Consider the following 21428-nt stretch of genomic DNA (forward strand, 5'->3'; position numbering starts at 1 on the left):
ATCATGTGACCATGGAAATGCTGCAATGGTCATAGGTTTTGAAAACGGTCATAAGTCAGTCTTTTCAATGCCATTGTAACTTTGAATGGTCACTGTACATCGAGGACCACTTACCACTTATTAGCATGCTTCCTTGTATCTTTTTAATTATCTGAAATGTAGTTTCCTTTATTCAAGGAAAAGGACCTGGAACACAGTTGGAAAGAAATATTGTCCCCTGTATTATCCAAGTCCCCTGTATTATCAAGATAAATAGTCACTTGTATGAGTAGAAAGGCAATATATCAACTAAATCAAAAGGAAATAGAGGAGTTAGACTTATATCAAGCAGTGATATATCTCTGATGAGACTCTGCTGATCAGGAATGTGGCAGAAGTCAGCTGTAATCCCTAATATTTCAGAATTGAATTTTGCTCAGAATTGAGCAAAAGAAGCACTTCCTTTTCTATGTCAGTAGAAAATGTCAGAAATTCATTTTGGCCTAATTTATTAGGTTCTGCTGTTTTTAGAAAAAAAGAAGACCTTTATGCTTCATGATTGAACCTTTAATTTTGGTGGCAATATTATATAAGGACTGTTTGTTGAGAAAAGGCAAATAAATACTTCAATGTATTTATTTTAAACTATTTTCTCTTTTAAAAGATTGACTTGGAGAGTATATTTTCACTTAACCCAGACCTAGCTCCTGAAGAAGATGATCCTAGCCCAGAGACTCCTCCACCTCCCACACCTTTAGCAAAAGTAAACAAAATTGTCAAGGTTGGTAATGTATATAATGTCTATTTAGTTGAAATCACTGTATTTCATTGTACCTCTTGGTTTAAAATTAACTTTATTTTAGAATTGAAAATTTAACAATGTTCTGATTTTTAAAAAAATAAATGTTAAAGAGAATGAAATAAGATTTCTTTAACTTTGTTCTCTGTTCAGCAAATGTTCCTTTTTCCTAGATGCATAGATTAAAGACAGCTTGTGTGTGTTTATGTGTGGATGAAGTGTAGAGAAAAATAATGCAAATTTTAAGTTAAACAAGAAAAACAGAAAAGTTAATAGAAAAGTGAAAATGAAATAAGGAAAAAAATAAAAAGGAAATAGAAAACAAAATAATAAAGGAGTGGATTCCCATCTCCTTAACAACAGTTATAAATATTTTACACTTTATTTTCTCTAACGTTACATCAAAGTATTTTTATTTTCATATATCTACCCTTTCTAATAGTCAAATATATAGTCTGTTTGTTAAAGTTTCTTTTCTTTCCTTTATTCCAATAAAAGTAGTTGATCTTTGTCTAAACAAACAAGCTACTTTTGCTGCCACTGCTTGTTCCATCATTTTCACTAATCATCCCTCTGGTATTTCAGAATTTTTCCATTTTTGTGCATATATTTCTCTCACAATAGTGGTTATATATAAAATAATCTTCCATGACTTTTTTTTCTAGTTTCATGCTTGTGAATCCCAATAAAAAAGTTGTAGTTTCACTTTAAACTTTAAAAATGTTTGTTTCAGTATATGTATTTGAATCCAAATTTTTTATGTCCACCATGCATGATAAAAATGTCTCTTCATGCTAGTCATATTACCAACATAAATTTGAAGTACCTTTTTGTATTTCAGATAATTTTTCTGAAAGTCATATAGCAATAGTATATTATTTTATCAAAATTTTCTTTTAGATTATAATATAATGTGACTTTCAGCCTTTGTAGTGGTGTTGTCCATGAGGACTAGGACATGGGTGTTGCGCACCATGTTTTGGAACCGCCAAAGGGTTAGATGGATGGCCCCGAGTTCCAGCCAATTGATGGTGTTGGCACAATCGGCTTGTGACCACAGTCCCTGAGTCATCCCTGACAGAAGGTGGGCCCCCCACCCCATCAGGCTGGCATCTGTGGTGAGAGTTAGACGAACCGCCTCTCGAAAGAGAGTCCCTTGAGTCAATGCCGATGACAGCCATCACCCCAGGGACTTTTTCATGTGTGTGTGGGGGGGGGTGCAGGGAGCAGCTGAGGTTTTCTGGTAAAGTAACAGGTACCACTGCAGGCAACGGCTGTGGAGGCGTGCCCATGGCACAATGGAAAAGCAGGACATCATTTTCCCCAAGAGATGAGACAACTTGGAGAAGTTGGGCTCTGTGATGTCGCCGGATTGTCTTGGTCAGCTCCTGCAGGCTGTTCCATCGATCTGCTGAGAGGAACACTTTTCCCTGCACAGTGGGCCCTAGTGTCTCTATTTGGAATCCTGCTCTGAAGTTGTTTTAGTCAAAGGAGAGCAGATCCGCTAAAAAATGAGGAAGGAGTGGAAGCCCTAATAGCCCAGGCAGACGCCTGGTGACCCTTGACAAGCATTTGTTCCAAACGCTTGTCTTCAGGCTTAAGAGAATCCTCTGGAGCAGTGGCAGCTGCATTAGGAGAAGCCAGAGCCACCACATGAAGGTCTATGGCTGGCAGGTCGAGAGCCTTAACTAAGGCAGGGCCTATATTATACAGGGCTTATCTAGAGAATTAGGAAGAGGACCGGTGCCAGGAGAGGCCCATTGCCTTTGCACCACGTTCATAAAAATTCTAGGAGAAGGAACCACCTCCTTCTCAAAGGTGGGTTCTAGGAAAAGAGGATCCTCAAATCCCCTGTTTCTGAGGCCGCAGGCTTAGGAGCCGGGGTAGGCTTAAAGCCAGCAATCTTCTTTGCCTTAAACAACAAGGATTGGAAAAGAGCAGGTTTAAAAACCCCCACAAAGGCTGGTTGGTCGGGGCCCGGATCCTCGTCCTCAGAGAGGTCAGAATCACTGGGAGGCTGCTCATCCTCATCCCCTGCCATGGAAGACCGAGAAGCAGAATGTTCAGCAGTATCCTTACCAGAAGAGTGTTTCTTTTTACTCTGGATTTAGATCCCTCAGATCTAGATTTAGAACTGTGGCTAGAGGATCTCTTATGTTTGAGGCTCGTAGCTATACCTTTTTCAATTGCTGAAGAGAGAATGACAGCTACATCAGGGGTAATAGCAGGGGTTGGTTCAAATCCCAAGAACCCCGGGGAAGAGGAGACCTGATCTGCCACAGGAGAAGGGCCGGCATCCTCTAAGGAGTCATCCTCACTTTGAGGGGGATCAAAAATCCCTGTACCATCTCGTATCTGAGAAGGAGAACCAGGTTCAGAAAGAGAAACCTCGGAATCAGAAGACCCACAGGAGGAGAGCTATCATGAGTGACAGGGATCACCTGGAATGGATGAGGGCTCTATCTGCCACCTTGCTTGTCAGAAGAAGTTCTGTGAGCTGCAGGTATAGAACGGGACTGGCTCACTTTTTGGCTGGCTTATGAGTCTTTGCTGGAGGCTGCTTCGGTGGTTATTGCCCTTCTTTTGGAAGATTTAGCAGAGGAAGGACCAGCCACAGGGCTATCTGGTGGCTTGCATTAGAAGCCATAATCAAGGCAAAGGAAACAGCCACCCTCAAGGTTAACGCTGACAGGGGCCCCTGTTACTGACCATTGGCTTCAAAATGGTGCCCGCTGCTGTTCGTGCCAAAATAAACTGCCAAACTTTTTTTTCTCTTGCCTCAAAATGGCATCCGTCATCTTCTAGCTACTTCTGGCTGCTCCCAGCCGGTCTGAGGACTTCAAAAATGCGGCAAGAGAAAAAAAGTGTGGGAGTTTATTTTGGCGCGAACAGCAGACAGAGGCCACAGGATTACCATCCTTGGGCATGCCAACAGGGTACTCACAAGCCAGCCGGAATCCTCAGGGAACGTCTGCACCACTCTGCTGCTGATTTGGAGCATCCGGAGCTTGTTACGAGAGAAAAAAAAGCCTCCAACATTTGGAACAGAGGTGGGTTCCAACCAGTTCACACCTATTCAGTAGAACCAGTTCATCAAATCTACCGAACCAGTTAGAAGAGGTTCCACCAGTGGACCCGGAAATCAGGCCACACTTACAGAAGAGGTTCCAAAAACTTTTGAAACCCACCACTGGTTTGGAAAGGCTTTTTTAGCAGCCGCGCGGTTGTCCTGTGGTGTGGGGCAAAGCGCCAGATGATTTAAATCACTCCCCTCTGCCTAGAAGGTCTTAAGGATGGCAGAGGGTAAAGTTTAAATTTAACTTAAAAGGTCCGATTAATAAAGATGAATTTTTGAAGAGAGAGAAGTCACCTACATGCCCCAAACTGGCTAAGTCGAAAGTTGGGGAAGAGCAGCAAGGAGGATGGCTTTTATTCTCTAGACTCAGCCCTGTTGGTTACTGGATGGACGTGACTGCTGTCTCCACCAATTGTGGAGAATGTTTTCTTTGTCCAGCTGTTTTCAAAGACCTCTTTTCTACTGTAAATCAAGGCTTTGGTAGAACTTAATGTCCTTTAAAATGCTACACATTGTGTGTGCAAGTGCAATGTGTGTGTATGTGTGTGTGCTATTCCCCCCCCCCAGCCATTCTACCCATGAGAAGACCATTAGACTTCCATTCTTCAATCTGACAAATTGCAATTCAGTACGCAGGTGGATCGATCTCCCAGTCAGAAAAAAAACTTCCTTAGCCATGGCTGCTGTTCATTTTCACAGTGCTGTCTTTGCTACTTCTAGTCTACCATAGAACCTCATGTGAAAGCCCAACAGCTATGCTTTATAACAAATTACTAAGTGGAAGGGTGTGATCAAGCTGTCAGGGATATTTTACATCAAGAGTTCTTCATCTATACTGAAACCATTCCAGTCTTACAGAAGATAGTAACAGTACCCTTTATGTAAAAAAGTTGAATAACAGGAAGTCACTTCGATATGGATTATAGTGTCAATGTGTTCATAGCAAAATTGTAAGGCTAAACTAAATATTCTATTAAATAAAAATAATCTTATCAGCTAAAGAATTAATTGGTATGGAGAGTAGACTTTTCATCTTCTCTTTGGTAAGAAGGAGCGAGAAAGATTTCCCTGGTCAAGTGCAGGACAAGAATTAAACTCTCTATTTATTTATTTATTCATTCATTCATTCATTTATTTTTATTTGCCACCCATTTGCAATGAAACAACTCTGGGCAGCTTTCAGCATTAAAACGTTAAAAACCTAACAAATAAATATCTCTAAAACAATAGTCATATAATATTGAACTCCTTTGTAACTGCTATTTACAGTTCTAAAATGATTGATAGTCATTAATATCTTGTCCTATTTGCATTTTGAGCTTTCATATTAATTCCATATTGGCTTCTTGTATTGTACCAGTATTCCAAATACAGCTGCAATAATACTTACATGCATGGGCCCAAGATAATTTGCAAGATACATATTTTGTCTTTTAATTTTTAATAACTTTTACATGGTATTTCACTTATTCTGCAGTCTTCATTATTGTGTTGATAATTTAGTTGCGTCCCCAATTAGTTATATCAGGGGTGGGGGGCGTTGTTCGCGACGACACATTGATTGTTTATATATCAGATTGTTTTGATTAAACTTCCCTGGAGCCTTTGCGCACGGCCCAGGAGCTTTTGCGCACGGCCCAGGAGCCTTTGCGCTGCAGCGATTATGTCCCCCGGCCGCTGCAGCGATCATGGCCCCCGGTCGCTGCGTGGCCCGGTGCCAGGTACTCCACGGCCTGGCACCGGTCCGCGGACCGGGGGTTGGGGACCACTGAGTTATATGATACATAACATTTGGTGCAGATGGGAGTGGTAGTTAGTTTATTTAGTTTTCACATTCCTAAACTTCCCATCTCCCTCAAAAGAGATTATAGTTAATTAGAAAATACTTACCTCATTTTTGTGTTTACTGTACTGACATTCAGTCCCAGCAGTTCTATTTTGCATTTGTCAGAAGGGTAGAACTTCTTTTGTAGACGGTTTTGAGAATAATTTAGGGACTTCCCAAATTTATAAGTTTTGCTGATTTGCTGTTCCTTTTAGCTGCTGAAAGGCTTCAAATCTCCCAACAAATTTGTTTCGATGTGGATAACAAATTATAGAATGTCTGTCCTTTCTCTAGAATCGAAGAACTGTGGCTCCTTCTAAAATTGAAGCTCCTGCTAGAGACAACAGAGGTAAGTTAGTTTGCATACTTTTTATTTAATTCCAGTTTAATTGTCCAGCTATTTAAAAAAAAAATGTCTGCCTTACTCTTCTGTAAAACTTTGCATGGCAATTTTATTTTCCATTCCAAGTAATAACAATGTAATACATTCCAAGTAATACAGATCCCAATATAATTATAGTTAGTTAGCTGGTTCTGGGTACTTTTCTGGACAGTTTCTGAAGTCATGGGCTGGTAGGCGCTGTATTGCAGTGATGATCTGGTTCCAATTGGTGTAAAGGAAAGAAGTTGAGCTGAGACCTCTGGCTAATGGTATTTCACAGGCTTGATGCTTTTCCAGCTTCTACTTAACACGCACACAAGGATGTTTGGGATTGATATGTTGATATGGGATCAGTTATCAATATGCTAATATAACCCAATTTTATATTCCTATAAATATAGTTATATATTTACCCCCAATCAAACAGATGATTCAGTCTTGTTCTGATAGCCAGAGGTTTATAGGATCTGGATTAGTGGTAAAATTCAATTTTTTAAAACTACCGGTTCTGTGGATGTTGCTTGGTAGGCATGGCAGGGGAAGGATCCTGCAAAATCTCCATTCCCACCCCATTCCTGGGGGAAGAATACTGCAAAATCCCAGTTCCCTTCACACTCCTGGGGGAAATATATTGCAAAATCTCCATTCCCACCCCACTCTTGGGCCAGTCAGAGGTGGTATTTGCCAGTTCTCCGAACTACTCAAAATTTCTACTACCAGTTCTCCAGAACCTGCCAGACCTGCTGAACTTCACCCCTAATCTGGATACACAGAATAAATCTAGACATGATCCCAAGTAGAATGGTTTTGGGTTAGGGTTAGGGTTCCTATACAATTTAGGAAACCACCTGACTCCATAGGGATTCCCTCTTAAGTTTTGGACATTTTCTGAAGTAGGAGGCACTATTTAGTTACTCATGTTTGGACATGTTTGGCCACTCCTTGTTTGGACTGCTACAATCTATACTACCTGAGACTGCATTTGAAGACCACTTGGAAACTACAAGTAGTGCTCAACTTACAACCATTTATTTAAAAACAGTTCAAAGTTACGATAGCCTTGGGAAAGGTGCTTTATGGCTCGTAAAGCCCTTTTAACTGTCGTAAAACATCATGGCCTCCCCTGAAATCATGTGAATGCGATTTGGGAGCTTGACAACCTGTTTGCCCTTGCAACTGGTTGCCAAGTGCTCTGTGATTGCCAGTTGTAATTTTCTCTTCAGTTCAGAGCCGAGGTGGCGCAGTGGTTAAATGCAGCACTGCAGGCTACTGCTAGATCAGCAGTTCAGCGGTTCAAATCTCACCGGCTCAGGGTTGACTCAGCCTTCCATCCTTCCGAGGTGGGTAAAATGAGGACCCAGATTGTTGGGGGCAATATGCTGACTCTCTGTAAACCGCTTAGAGACTGCTGAAAGCCCTATGAAGCGGTATATAAGTCTACTGCTATTGCTATTGCTATTTTCCCCAGAATATCAATGGAGAAGCCAACAGGGAAGATTGCAAGCTACTACCACCTGCTGAGAGGACTCCCTCTCATTTTGTGGAAGAAAGAACTGCTGGCTAAGGGGAACTGAACTCCTCTGGCGTGGTGCAGAAACATAGCTCAGATCCTGAAAATCTGAGCTTCCTTCTGTAGTCACATGATGCCTTGCTTAACAACACTTTGTCCAACTATTGGGATTCCTGACTCAATTGTAGGCCTAAGTTGAGCACTACCTGTATAGCTAGTTTAGAATGCAGTAATTTGTGTGTTTGTCATAATTTCCCCATATAACACCTCTATTTTAATAGCCCTAGTTTGTTTCTAGATGTAATCCAAGGTGCTAGACATCATCTTTGAAACCTGTGTAGCTTGAGGACTGTCACCTTTTTAGTTATTTCTGCCTGTCAGATAAGATAAGATGATCCCCTACCATCCAGCCTCCCCAGTCTTACTGGGCTGCAAAACATTATTCAAACTTGGCTTTTCTAGCAAGTCTTGGGAACAATTGGTCCCTCTTAGGATATTCTCTTTGAATGTGTTCATTTCCCTTATATACAATTGTGAGTTGTTTATTACTTGCTGATTTTTATACTTTTTTATTTTTTTTAAAAAAATCCTTATTTTGTAGACTAGGATAAATAAACTGGACAAAATCAATTATAATTGGAATAGAATACAAGTCCGGCAATGAATATTTATTTATTTTTAGAAATCTCTTGAACAGTTTCAGAAGCACAAGTAGTTTTAGTGAGGGATGATCTGCAGGTCTAGAATGAAAACTTTCATGTAGTACATTTCTACTCATGACTCTTGCATTTTTCCTCATCTCTACCAGAGGATTAATACTCCTCTGCTTCATTGTTTTTCTGATCACCTCCCATTACTGGTATGAATATTTTTATTGGAATAAGGTGTGGGTCTTCTTTCCTTGGGGATGTTACTTGGAACTGTGACACTCCCATAATCTGTAATGCATGAGCTAATATGTAGACAATGGGGCCTAACAAGTTCTTGTGGAACATATGAGTAAACAACTACCATTACATCTTATCTATAACTTTTTAAAGTTATAATTGTGTAATTTGTTTTGGTTGATTGTATTGCCACAAGGGAAGATCCACCAGAATAGGTCTACTGGCCTTGAAACTTGTGTACTTATACCGTTCTGCCAGAGTGACGTGTGAAGTTTAGTTCTTGCATAAAGATTGACAATCATTTGTGAAAGATTAATTCAACTACTGATTTGTTATGTAACCTATTCTTATGTTTTGATTTGTCTCCAAGAAATATGCTGATTTTTCCCAACTATAATTTGCTTCATTAAACAGTATCAGATTTAATAAAGAGTATAATTATCATTAACAAGTCACTGAATTGTGAAACAACTATACTTATTTCTTTTCCACTTTGCCTCATTTTTTTATTAAATCTTTTCAGTAAACTCTTGATTTTTATCTTTTCAGTGATTGGTTCTGCACGTGCACGACCTACTCAGCTTCCTGAGCAGTCATCATCTACACAACAGAATGGTAGTGTTTCAGATATATCTCCAGTTCAAGCTGCAAAAAAGGAATTTGGACCCCCTTGTATGTAAACCATGTATCAAGGATTTATTTTAGGCATTACATGTAGACTCTCTTGGATGATTACATAATGCTTAAATAGAGATTTAATGATACCTTTATTATATCTTGTTGTAATACATCATTGTGATGATTTTTTCAATAGTCCTATAAGAATAGACCAAGAATTCTGTTCTACTAACAAGCTGAGTTTAAAATTGGCCAGATCTTACATTAGGACAAACCAAGAGAGTAACATGTATTAGTCAGTGGCTGTTTCTGTGTTGTCACTTCATTTTTTGCCATATCCTGCTGGCCTAGATAAGACAGGTAGACACACTATCTTCAAGCTGAACTAGCCTTTTAGGTGAGACCTCTAAGTCAATTAGTCTTAATAGAAGAGAATTCAAATAGTCTTCCTTGTGGAAAGTGGGGGACTCCTTGTTAAGTAGTCATGCTATCCTCTTTTGTACTCCAGGGCCAGCAAGAATGATTATGACATAAACAGTATAAAATAAATATTGAAAACATTTCCTCGAAGAGTCCCCTGTTACTTAGCTAGGCCAACAGATTTGCAAATTAAAAATACATGCTGTATTGTTAACTGTTATGTAACACGCCCATGATAAGATAATTGCTTAACATTACAAAATAAGGGAAGGAGGAGGGTGGGATGATGAAAAAAGCACCGGTTGAAGGATTATTTTCAGCCTTAGTTAAGAATTTTTCTCTCTCTCTGGCCTATATTAAAATTCTGTCCCTGGGAGAGCAGCCAGCAGAATTTGTTAGTTTGCAGGTGGTGTACAAACTATGGTGCAGTTAAGTAGCAACCAGATTATATTACAGGCTGGCTATGTGAACAATACATTATCAAGCTCTCTGGCAATTTCTTCACACTGTCTCCCACAGCTCAAAATTGTTATTCAGAAGATGGTTATATATTAGGAATTTTTAAACCCATTTATATTGAATTAAATTAACACGAACAGTTCTCAATCTTACTAATTAAAAAACTGAAAACTTGAAATACATTGTATAACAAAAGTTGTCTTTCTTCTTTAAGCACGTAGAAAATCAAATTGTGTGAAAGAAGTTGAAAAATTGCAAGAAAAGCGTGAAAAACGAAGATTACAGCAACAGGAAATTAGAGAGAAACGAGCACAGGTTTTTAATTTTTTCATTCATAGTGCTTCTGTGTACAGTTCATATTTTTCTAGCCATTTAAAATAATGTATTGAATTGAATCTTCAAAATCTTTTTATACTGTTCTAAGCAGCTTCCATATCCTCTTTTTCACATCATTTTCCATTCCCCCTATTGGGAGGTTAATCTTTTTTACAATGCATCTTAATGCACTTTAACTTCTTGAAGTAATTTTATTTTCATAGTAATTTCTAACTTTTTTCCCTTCTATGACCATGTTTTATTAGATCAGTTTTGACTACCATAAAACAGTCTGTCCCACTTTCACTCTTATAAGCTTATTAATTTCTCAGTCTTTATCAGTAATTATGATAGTAATCATGTCATTCTTAAATTATTTAATGGTCCTCTTTTATGTTATCTCCCTTAGTAGAATAATATGGATCATTCAGAATATTAGACATTTTTTCCTCAAATTAGAGTATAACATGCAATTATCACCAACCTAAGGATTCCTAGTTTAATATGCATCCATACCATCCTAGATTACATCAATTCATAGTGATAGGTACCATTCCTTAATTCTTCCATAATTATCAGGCACAAGGAATCAGAACCACTCATAAATAATCTCAAGCAGAAGTTTCATTATTAGTCAGCCATGATATGAGAATCTCACCAGACTGAAGGCATTCCTTTGGGATTGGTCAAATAAGGCTTCAGGGATTGTGGGGGAGGTCAGGCTTGTTAACTTCCTGCAGTGCAAGGATTCTAAGACAGCCCCCTCCCCCCCAACACCTCCCTCCAGTGTACCGTAGCTGGAGGTTCCACCACAATAATTAAATCTACACTTTCCATCATATATTCATCAGCTCAAAATCAGGCTACCTTCAGTTTTCCCCTTTCTGTTAATTGTACAAAATCAACATGGTTGTTTTCTTGCTCTCGTTTTACTGTTAATTCATGGTTTAAAACATTTGCTTCTCTCATTCTTCCCATTTACTACACTATGTATGGGTTAATAGATAGTGAAGATAATAATTCCTGTTGTTCATCATGGCTTTCTTATAAAGTTTTTTATCAATATAAATAAAGAATATTAGGTTATTATTAGGTTTAGTCCAACCCAAGCCACATGCACTATTTTCTCTGACAATAATGACAACACTGTGCTCGGTCTAACAAAAAAATGCTAATAATCCCGCAACTGCAGCCAAAATCAGCTTTAGCGTGCTCATGTCTTTCAGCGGAAGCCAGAATCTAAAGATATTCTAATAAACAGGTTATTTGCAGACCTAATATGTTTTATTGTTGCTCATATGCCCTCATACAATGACGTGATTGATTCTCTGTTGAATTCAAAACTTCCTTGCCTGGTTTTTGAAAAGTCTCTATGATATAAATTCAAGAGTTTTAATGTTGATGACTGTATTTTAATATGTTATGTTTCAATTGTCACTGTATAATTAAGTTATTATCATTATTATTATTTGCAACAACAGAATTGTATCACAGCGGCCAGTTGTTTCTCCGGATTTGGTATTGATTACTAGTCGGGCCCCACCCAGGGGCCTTGTAACGTATTTTCGTAATATGCGTGCAGATCCATTCTATGACTGCCTTAGTCCACCTACCATCTGTTCTCCTTGCTATGTGACCAGTCCATTTCCATTTTAATTCTTTTACTTTTTTGATGGCATAATATTTTTTTGTTTGTTCTCTAATCCACATGCAGGTCTTTCTATTTTGTCTTGTGATGCTGAGCATGTATCTTTCCATTACTCTTTGCAGCAATTGTAGCTTTTGTATCGATTCTGAGATTAGTGTCCATGTTTCACTGGCATATGTTAGAAAAGGTAGAAAAGGTGGGATAGGTGTTGTAAAAATATGATGACAGTGAATACATAAAAATAAAACCTGAGCAATAAATCTTATTACAAAAAGGAAAAACACATTTTCCTTTTTACTCTCTTTCCAAAGTAATAATAGACAACCATGTGCATGACATGGAACACTTGCATCATTACCCCACCTACTGCCAAAAATGTTGATTGTAACAGCCATCAAAAGTCACTTTTGGGTCTACTTTATCATACATGAATTTTAGAAGAAAAATGGATATTTGCAAACCTATTATCTCCATTCCCGATTCTCTTGTAATATTTTTGATAATTATGTTTTACAGTGGCATGAGCAATATGCTTTTAGTAATGATTTTTTTTCTCTTAGGATGTAGAGGCCACAAATCCAAATTATGAAATCATGTGTATGATCAAAGATTTCAGAGGAAGTTTGGATTATAGACCACTAACAACTGCAGATCCTGTAAGTTTTGTTAATATGCAATCATTAAAAGAAGTTTTACTGACATTTTGAATGATAACATATGGTCAGCAGGGAATAAGTTGTGAAATTGGAGTAGTTGTATTTAAACAAATGTTCACTTTTAGTGATTTCTTTTCTAGCGAATCTATTTGAGAACTGAATCTTAAATAATAATCTTTAACACTTCATTTTAAAGAAACCGTCCATATTTTTTTTTACTATTTGACAGTTTTCTTGAATTGATTTATTTAAGAAATATTTGCAGTAATGTGTTGCCTTTAACTTTACATTGTAAGTGTAATTAACCTTACACTTAGGTTATTACAAGGTTTTGCATTCATTCAATTCAAATCTAAGTTTAGGAACCAGTTCAAATATAACTTTTGTGTGTAATTGGTGTTATCTGCTATGAGGGGGAAATTGGCAAATCTCAGCCATGAGAACTTGTGCTTCTAAAAGAGTTTAAATGTACATTTGATATTAGAATAATTAAATGGAGATTATAAAATGATGTCTCTTTTAAGAAATATTTTTATATTAGAGTAACTTACCACATCTTGGTTTTGGAGCTGCAGTTTTTACAGCAATATGAATAATAAAATATATCACTCATCCACTATTGTTGATGAGGTATTCAAGTTGGCCAAAAGAATTAGCCTAAAGCACATGGAGTGGTTTATCTTGAAAGCCTATAGGAACCTGTAACTAATTGAAACATTTTTCAATGTGAAATGTTGAACTACAAGTATACATAACAATGAATTTTAGATCATTGGTATTTTTAAAAATAGACAGTTATAACCTTAAATACAACTGCTTGAATACCTTTCTCTTTGAGTTTTAATTTCAAGTACAATTTTGACTTATGCATTACATTTCCATTTTGTTTCTTTTTTTGTAAAAGATTGATGAGCACAGGATATGTGTATGTGTTCGAAAACGACCGCTCAATAAAAAAGGTATGGCTCATTTTAACATAAAGATTTTAAGTGGGATCAAAGATAGTTTTCAAATGAGTATAGTCTTGATACCATATACATAGCTGAACTTGATTTTAGAATGTGTAGATAAGTTTCAAGATGTTACATATTAAATTTCTTCTTTCAATCCAGCCTTTTTGAGGTATAAACAGTTAAAGTTAGTTTAAAGATGAGGTAATCAAAATTTTATAGAATCAGAATGTAATAATAACTATAGCCATAAAAATTCATTTTTTAAGTTAATGAAAATATACATTTGAAATCTGAGACTGGTAACTGAACTTTTTTTTTTAATTTGCCCACCATACTAGAAAGAGGGAGGACATATCTTTGATCTGAGATAGGTGATGGAATAGGTCAAGCTGTAATCGGTAGTAAAGCTGAATACAAAATTATAGCATTAAAAAAATGGAAGTTATTTTGGAATTGCTTATATTGTGAAGTTAAAAAATCATCTTAAAATGGGGAGGAGAAATTTGAAGCTGGGAGGGAAAATACATTTGTTAATAGCCTTGTGAGAAAACATGTTTTTATTAACTCTTTAAAAATTGTAATCAAAATAGATAACAAACTGAAATTGTATTCACTGTAACTGAAACTTGAATTTAAGCTACTAATAGCAGAGAATACTTTGTGTTTGTTTATCAGTTCTTGAATGGGTATGTATGTGCTTTTGAAGGTTTTTGGACTGGGTTTAGCAAACTTTTATTGGGTAAATATAGAAATGCTTATCCTGTAACAAGTTGTATTGAGCTCAGTGGCTATTTTCACAAGGAAATATACTTTAGATTTTTGGTCTGTTCTTTGGGCAGCAATAATATAGGAGGATGCTAGAGGTAAATGATCAATGTCAATATGTTAGTGACAATAACAAGAGCCATCATTTCATACCATGTGGAAGAAAGCATTGGTAAAACCACACTTATATTTTACCCAGTAAAAGATACGTTGCTTTTGAGCACTCTAGCTGAGCTCCCAAGCCTAGACAGGAATCGCCCCAGTATATGCTGCTTACCATAGCTTATGGTCCTTAGCCTGCTTGATAGCTCTCTTGCCTGCCTGCTAATTATTGTCAATCTCCAAAGGTTGCCTCCTGCTTCCCTGTCTGCTTGCTATTTTTAAAATCTCTTTTTGTTCTACACGCCCACACACACTCTGTCTTTTGTAAGCTTAAGGGCCTGGATGGAGTGAGGCTGCCTCTGGAAGTTGGCACATCCTTGAAAATGGTGTAGCTCATTTAGCCAGGCAGCTGGAACACCAGCACAGATGCTTGTAAGTAAACTTGTAAATGAATGAATGAATGAATGTATGAGCCCATCTCTCAGGTTTTTGGAACTGTAAATTTTTACAGATCTTTGGGCAAAAGCATGAGCTGTGCTTGACCCTTAGAGAAGTAGGTTAGGAACTGTTTTTGCCTGGCTGCAGCTGCTTTTTCTCAGTAGCAGACAACAGTCCCAGATTCACTTCCTCAAACTATCAACAAGTAAAGAGTAAAAGAACTAGTACTGCAGGGCAATGCAGCATTAAATTCTTGGGAAAGATACTTCTATGCCATAATCTGACTGCACCAACAAGATCGGAATTGTACAAGTGATGTTTTTCCCTGTGACACACTGTGAAAGTGAATGTTAGACTTTGAAGAAATAGTATACAAAAAGTATTGATACTTTTGAATGTGTATGTTGGAGAAGTCTTCAAGAATACCATTGGATAGCCAAACAGACGTAGCTAATTTTGAGAAATGTGGAAAGAAAAAAAGGAGGAGGGCAGCCAGGAACAAGGTGGATGGCCTTAATTACAGCAATGATGGCTACACAGTTGGGAGACTGGGAAAGCTGTTCTGGGGACAGACCATCCAGGAGAAGATCTATCAATGTGGCTTTTAAGAGTCAACACTGACTTGATGACACAATTTTCTTGTGTTTATGCTATGAAGTCAATTGCTTAAGTCTTCTTCTCACTTGAGATTACATCAATTTCCCACTCATCCATTTTCTATATTTGCATGTGATACATATGATGGATTGTGATTTGTCTCTGAAAAAAATGGTGTGTGTATCGGTAGATGGTAAAACATTTTTTTTTTACTATGATTTTAATTAGTAGTCATTAGTTCAGCAAATTTTATCTTAGTTTTTGTCCTGCTACTGCCTATTTTTGGACTCTGGCCCTGTGGAGAGACAGACTGCCTGAGCAGGTGATAAGCACCTGTGCTGCTGCTTCCCCTTCCCTCATTTCTTGGCACTCCCCCAGGATGACCCAGTTGCCAATCAAACTGCAATGCTGGGCAGGAGGCAAGAAGAAAGGAAGACAAAATGGCTGCCTGAGAGGAAAACGCTCAATAAACTGAGCCAAAGCTCAGGAGACTAATAAAGAGGCAAATTGAAAGATAGATGCCCTAATAAGAAAAGACAACAGTGAAAGCAGCAACTAGAGACCGAGAGGTGTTTATTTTTGTCACTCGAAACGGGTATGAGCTAAAAATTGTTCAAGCCATGGAGTAAATGTTTGGAACAAAATTAGAGTTCAGAAGCCCAGTGAGGAACAAACAAAATGAAAAGATAAAGACTTTGACAGAATAAAAAGGCAATACTAGCTCCCAATGGGACTCTGGGTTCAATTTAAGGTGTTTATTATTATTTATGAAACTCTACACAGTACAGGCCCAGGTTATCTGTAAGACCATCCACTTCCAATCATCATCAGATTTTTCTTGAGTGGAAAATGTTTAAAAATGTGAAATAAAATGACAGTGTTAATTGGGTGGCTATATAAATTGCTTAATAAATGATTCTTTCAGCAAGTAAGTATTAAAAAATGCTTTAAATGTTTGTCATGCAACATTTTATGAATTTATTCTAAAGTGCTGTTCTAGATAAATTTGTTATAAACCATTAGGAAAAGCTGTAGATTTTATAACAATGTTATTTAAAATTGTATAAAGCAAGGTTTTCCTTAAGAGCCATACCTTTAGTTATTTTCTTCTGTGATATTCCTGTGTACTTAATTTGCAATTATTGACCAGTAGAATAAGTTTTATTCTTTAGCAACAGTGATGAAAAACTGAACACATATACATCATTTGAAACTAAACTTCAGTTGCTTCAATTCCATATAATATTAAAAGAGCATAGTTGGAATATTTATTATAAAATAATGCATTTTGTATGAATGAGCCTTCAGTGTGTTTAGTTTTATGCCTAGAGGAATATCTTCCCACAGAAGATATATATTTGACGGTACAACGCTTCTTTTGTTTGTGTATCCTTTGGTACACTGGGCTTTTTCCATGTTTTTGCTGAGACAGACATTTCACACAGTTAATAGTATTAAGAATTGTATAGCACTAGATTTTGATAAAATCATGCAGAGGGATAGTTTTCATTTTCTGAAATATGTTTCTGATTCATACATAGTTAAACAGATTAAATTGAATTATGACTGATAGTGTTTTAAAGATTACACTGCTCAAAAGAGATAAAGGCCAGTTTGATGTAATGGTTAAGACATTAAGTTACAAACCATGGAGGGGAGGGGGGGAGTCTCAGTTCTAGCACACAGAGCTAGCTGGGTATCGTTGGGCACTCATTCTCTTTCGGCCCCAGGAAAAAGGCCGTGGCAAGCCAGTTATGGAATTTTACTAAGGAAACTGCAGACCATTCCAGGTAGTCACCTGGAATTAACGAAGACACACACATGTGCATGGCACACATAGGCATACAGTATTAAAATATACATGAATTTGAGGGTGAAAGGTAAAGGTTCAGTCTCTGAGCTTAAGGGTTGGTTTCCAAACATTTTGTTACCATGCTAGGTAACGTCTTTACAGAGTTTAGGGGGTGTCAGCATTCTTCTGTTTATAAGGGCTTTGTGTGGTCAGTAGGTCTTGTGATAGTGAGGTCACATCAGGTAAGTTCCATCAGGTCAGGGTCTTGTGATGGGTCAGGTGTGGGTGTGCGAAGTGAGGATCTTGTGATGGGTCAGAGGTGAGTCACCAGTGAGAGTCTTGTGATGGGGTGTTACGTCAGGTGAGGGTCACTTGGAGATGGAGTGCTGGTTAGAGTGGGGCTTGCATCGGTTGGTTGAGGGTTAGTGCTAGCTCTGGTTGGCTGTATGGCTAATTTGGATCTGAGGGGTTTGCAGGCTGGTTGTAAGTCGATGTGTCTTTTGAGATATTTGCCGCTATTGCAATACATAAATTTTACCAATGAAAAACAATAAATGTAATTTACCAGAAAGCAGGTTTACAAATCAGTAAGAATAGGGACCAAAGCATTTGATAATGAATCCCACCATACCATTAGTGTGCAGTTTTAAAGTAGAGAAGATGGCTATTTTAGACAGGGATATATTCATCCTGATGTAGTAGATATGCAGCTTGGAATGATCTTTAGACATGTGTATTGCATGGCATGAGTGCAGGAAGGCCAGGGAAGGAGTGTGCTGGTAGTTTGTACAAGCACAAGGAGGTAAGGGAAAGAGGGTGTGATATGAGTGCAGGGAGGGCCACGAAGGAGAGCAGTGGTGGCTCCAGAAATGTGTGTGAGTGCAGGACAGCTTGGGAAAAAGGACATGGGGTGCATGGCCCAAAGGAGGCTTGGGAAGAAGGGCATTGGTGGATACATACATATGGGATAAACTATAGTAACACAACTGCAGGTTCCCAGGAAGGAGGAGGCTCATTCCAAGGAGGGGAGCAAGGCAAAAAACAGCAGAGTCCAGAGCCCTGTATTCTGAGAAAGGGAAGAGATTTAGAATATCTACTCCCTAGAATCTCCCAGGCTATATCCATTATAACCAGGGTAGTATACGTTTAGCCAGGCAAGATTCAGTCTATATGGTATGAGCAGATTAAAAAACTGGACCATATTGCATCAATCTTGGGCTAGGCCTGACAGCCTGTGAACAAACAGAGGAAGGTGAGTATGTGTGGGTAAAGAAAGTCAGGAGGGGTTGGAGAGACTTATCCAATCGACTCGAAACCTTCCCTGCCAGCTTCCCCATTGACTTTGCTAGTGGGAAGCCAGCAAGGAAAGTTTCACATAGTGACCATGTGATCGCAGGAGGCTGCAGTGAGTTATAAATACAAGCTGATTGCCAAATGCTTGAATTTTGTTCACATGACCATGGAGGTGCTTCAGTGGTCATAACCTGGAGATCTGGTTGTAAGCCCCTTTGTTCAGTGCCATCATAACTTTGAATGGCTGCTGAACAAACGGTCATACCTTGAGGACTATAAGTATGAAACTCATTCTCAGTGATTTGTGCTTAGTGCTATGAACCACGGTAGCGCAGTGGTTAGAGTGCAGTACTGCAGGCTACTTCCACCGGCTGCCAGCAGTTTGGCAAATTGAATCTCACCAGGCTTAAGGCTGACTCAGCCTTCCATCCTTCCGATGTCGGTAAAGTGAGGACCCAGATTCTGGGGGGAAATATGCTGACTCTGTAAACCGCTTAGAGAGGGCTGTAAAAGCACTATGAAGCGGTATATAAGTCTAAGTGCTGTTGCTATTGCTATTCGTTTTTAAACTTAATTCAAGGTACTGATTTGACTTTGTTTCAATCAGAGACCACTGAACAAGGTTGTAAACTTTTTCCCTAAAGGATCAGATCCAATTTGCCTCTGCATGCAATGCCATTGGATGGTGCTGGCCTACTATCACAAAGGCTGCTACCACTATCCAGAAAAGTCTGCCCCTTGCCCTAGGAAGTTGATTGAGGATCATCCCTGGCAATCTGCTGTCTGCCTGGACATTTATCAATTTGATCTTGGGGCCATAGTTTGCTAACCTCTGGATTAGAATGTAGAAATATTAAGCAAAAAATAAAGAATTGATACCTAGGAGGTGACTACCGTATTTTCACGACCAAAAGCCGCACCGGATTAAAAGCCGCAGTATCAATTAACGTTAATTTTTTTAACTTTTTCCACATATAAAGCGCACCGGGTTATAAGCCGCACATTTCCCGACGCTTCTGGACATCGCGAGGAGCGGCACGAGGGTTCTTGGCGCTCCGGGGGGCGCCGAGGGCGGCTGGGAGGGGCGCGCGGCTTGGTTTCTCCTCCCTGGACGTCGCAGCGGCGGCCCCGGGCTCACCGATCTCTGTGTTTTTCGCATCGGGGCATGCTCTTGCAGCGCGCCCCGATGCGAAAGGCACTGGGATCGGTGAGTTTGGGGCTGCTGCTGCGGCGTCCAGGGAGGGGAGGCCGGGCCGCGCGCCTCTCCCAGCTGCTTTCGGTGCTTCCTGGAGCGCCGGGAGCCACAGATGTCCAGAAGCGGCTTTTGGGGCTGGTGGGGATTGGATTTCCGGCTCGGTGGCCCCTGTCGCTTCTGGACGTCTGTTGCGGTTGTGGGGAGCCGAGGAGAGTGTGGAGGGGAGCGCGCGACGGTTCTTGGCGCTCCGGGAGGCGGGAGAGGCGCGCGGTTTGATTTCTCCTCCCTGGACGTCGCCCGATCTCTGTGTTTTTCGCATCGGGGCGTGCTGCAAGAGCATGCCCCGATGCGAAAAACACGGGGATCGGCGCGCCCGGGGCCGCCGCCGCGACGCCCAGGGAGGAGAAACCAAACCGCGCGCCTCTCCCGCCTCCCGGAGCGCCAAGAACCGCCGCGCGCTCCCCCCCACACTCTCCTCGGCTCCCCACAACCGCAACAGACGTCCAGAAGCGACAGGGGCCACCGAGCCGGAAATCCAATCCCCACCAGCCCCAAAAGCCGCCTCTGGACATCTATTGCAGTCGCGAGGAGCAAAGCAGCTGGGAGATCTTTTTCCACATATAAAGCGCACCGGGTTATAAGCCGCACTGCCGATTTTGGATCAAAATTTAGGATTTTTAGTGCGGCTTATGGTCGTGAAAATACGGTACTTTAAGTTTGGAAAGAAGCCAGGCATATTTTAAGTTCAATTTTGTAAATTCCTTATGATTTGTGTTTTCATTCAAATCTTGTAGTTTTTAATTATTTATATTTGTGAACAGTATGTTCATTGAATATAATAAATTATAATTTGCAGATGTCTGCATAAAAGTGAAACACATGGCAAAATGGCCGCATGGTATAAATTGTACAAATTTTCTGCATAGTTTAATTTCTAAAGTAATTCTTATTTGGAATGAGGACCAGCAAACATACTTAATTTTTATTAAAAATTCACAGAACGAACTTTGTATAAAAAGATACTGTAGCCTACTTCCATATGGGATACAGTATCTTTTTACATGTCAAATTATTTAATCACAGATTAATTTCACTGTCTTGTCATGAATGTTTCAGTTGTTAAACTCAAGTATTCTGAAAATTAATGTAGTGTTTCATTTCCTCTCTAGAAACTGTAATGAAAGACCTTGATGTCATAACAATTCCAAGCAAAGATGTTGTGATGGTACATGAACCTAAGCAAAAAGTAGATTTAACAAGGTACTTAGAAAACCAAACATTCCGATTTGATTATGCCTTTGATGACAGCGCCCCTAATGAAATGGTCTACAGGTATGTATTGTTTGCGTGCAATGTAAAACCGGATGCTTTCATTTTTTGCAAGTTCATGTAACTCCAATTTGGATATCTGAGTCAATGTATTCTCATTGATATTGATACGTCTTTTCAATATTATCTGTTCGGCTATCATAAACTAACAGAGCATTTGTTTGAGAGTCTGCAGGAAAGTATGCTATATGATAAGCTAGCAAAAAACTCCAGACATGTCACAATGCATTTTTTTTTAAATTTCACAATAGTTGTTGTATTTCATGTAAGCTTCCTTGAGTTCTGAATCTGCAGCTGATAAAAAGAAAGCTAAAAATGTAAGCAAACTTCAATAGTATTGATTCCAAACTAGCAAGGAAAGTTTTAGCTAGATATATAGTGATACCTCAG

At 39.0% G+C, this 21428-nt stretch overlaps 1 protein-coding gene across 6 annotated transcripts in view; it reads left to right on the forward strand.

The window, feature by feature from the left end:
- Positions 1-21428, forward strand: part of KIF2A (kinesin family member 2A) — a 56680-nt gene that overhangs the window by 18306 nt on the left and 16946 nt on the right. For 4 of the 6 annotated variants that reach the window (XM_087715546.1, XM_087715548.1, XM_087715551.1 and 1 more), the window contains exons 3-9: positions 644-760; positions 5974-6028; positions 9008-9130; positions 10170-10270; positions 12479-12574; positions 13479-13533; positions 20879-21041. In XM_087715546.1, coding sequence (XP_087571672.1) covers positions 644-760; positions 5974-6028; positions 9008-9130; positions 10170-10270; positions 12479-12574; positions 13479-13533; positions 20879-21041 — 710 coding nt within the window. The remainder of the gene's footprint in view (positions 1-643; positions 761-5973; positions 6029-9007; positions 9131-10169; positions 10271-12478; positions 12575-13478; positions 13534-20878; positions 21042-21428) is intronic. The other 2 variants (XM_087715549.1, XM_087715552.1) reach the window with 1 other exon arrangement.

The sequence above is a fragment of the Thamnophis sirtalis genome, unplaced genomic scaffold (genome assembly GCF_051295495.1).
Source record: "Thamnophis sirtalis isolate CommonGarterSnake01/CBP01778 unplaced genomic scaffold, rThaSir2_p1.2 scaffold_5, whole genome shotgun sequence".
Lineage (NCBI taxonomy): Eukaryota > Metazoa > Chordata > Lepidosauria > Squamata > Natricidae > Thamnophis > Thamnophis sirtalis.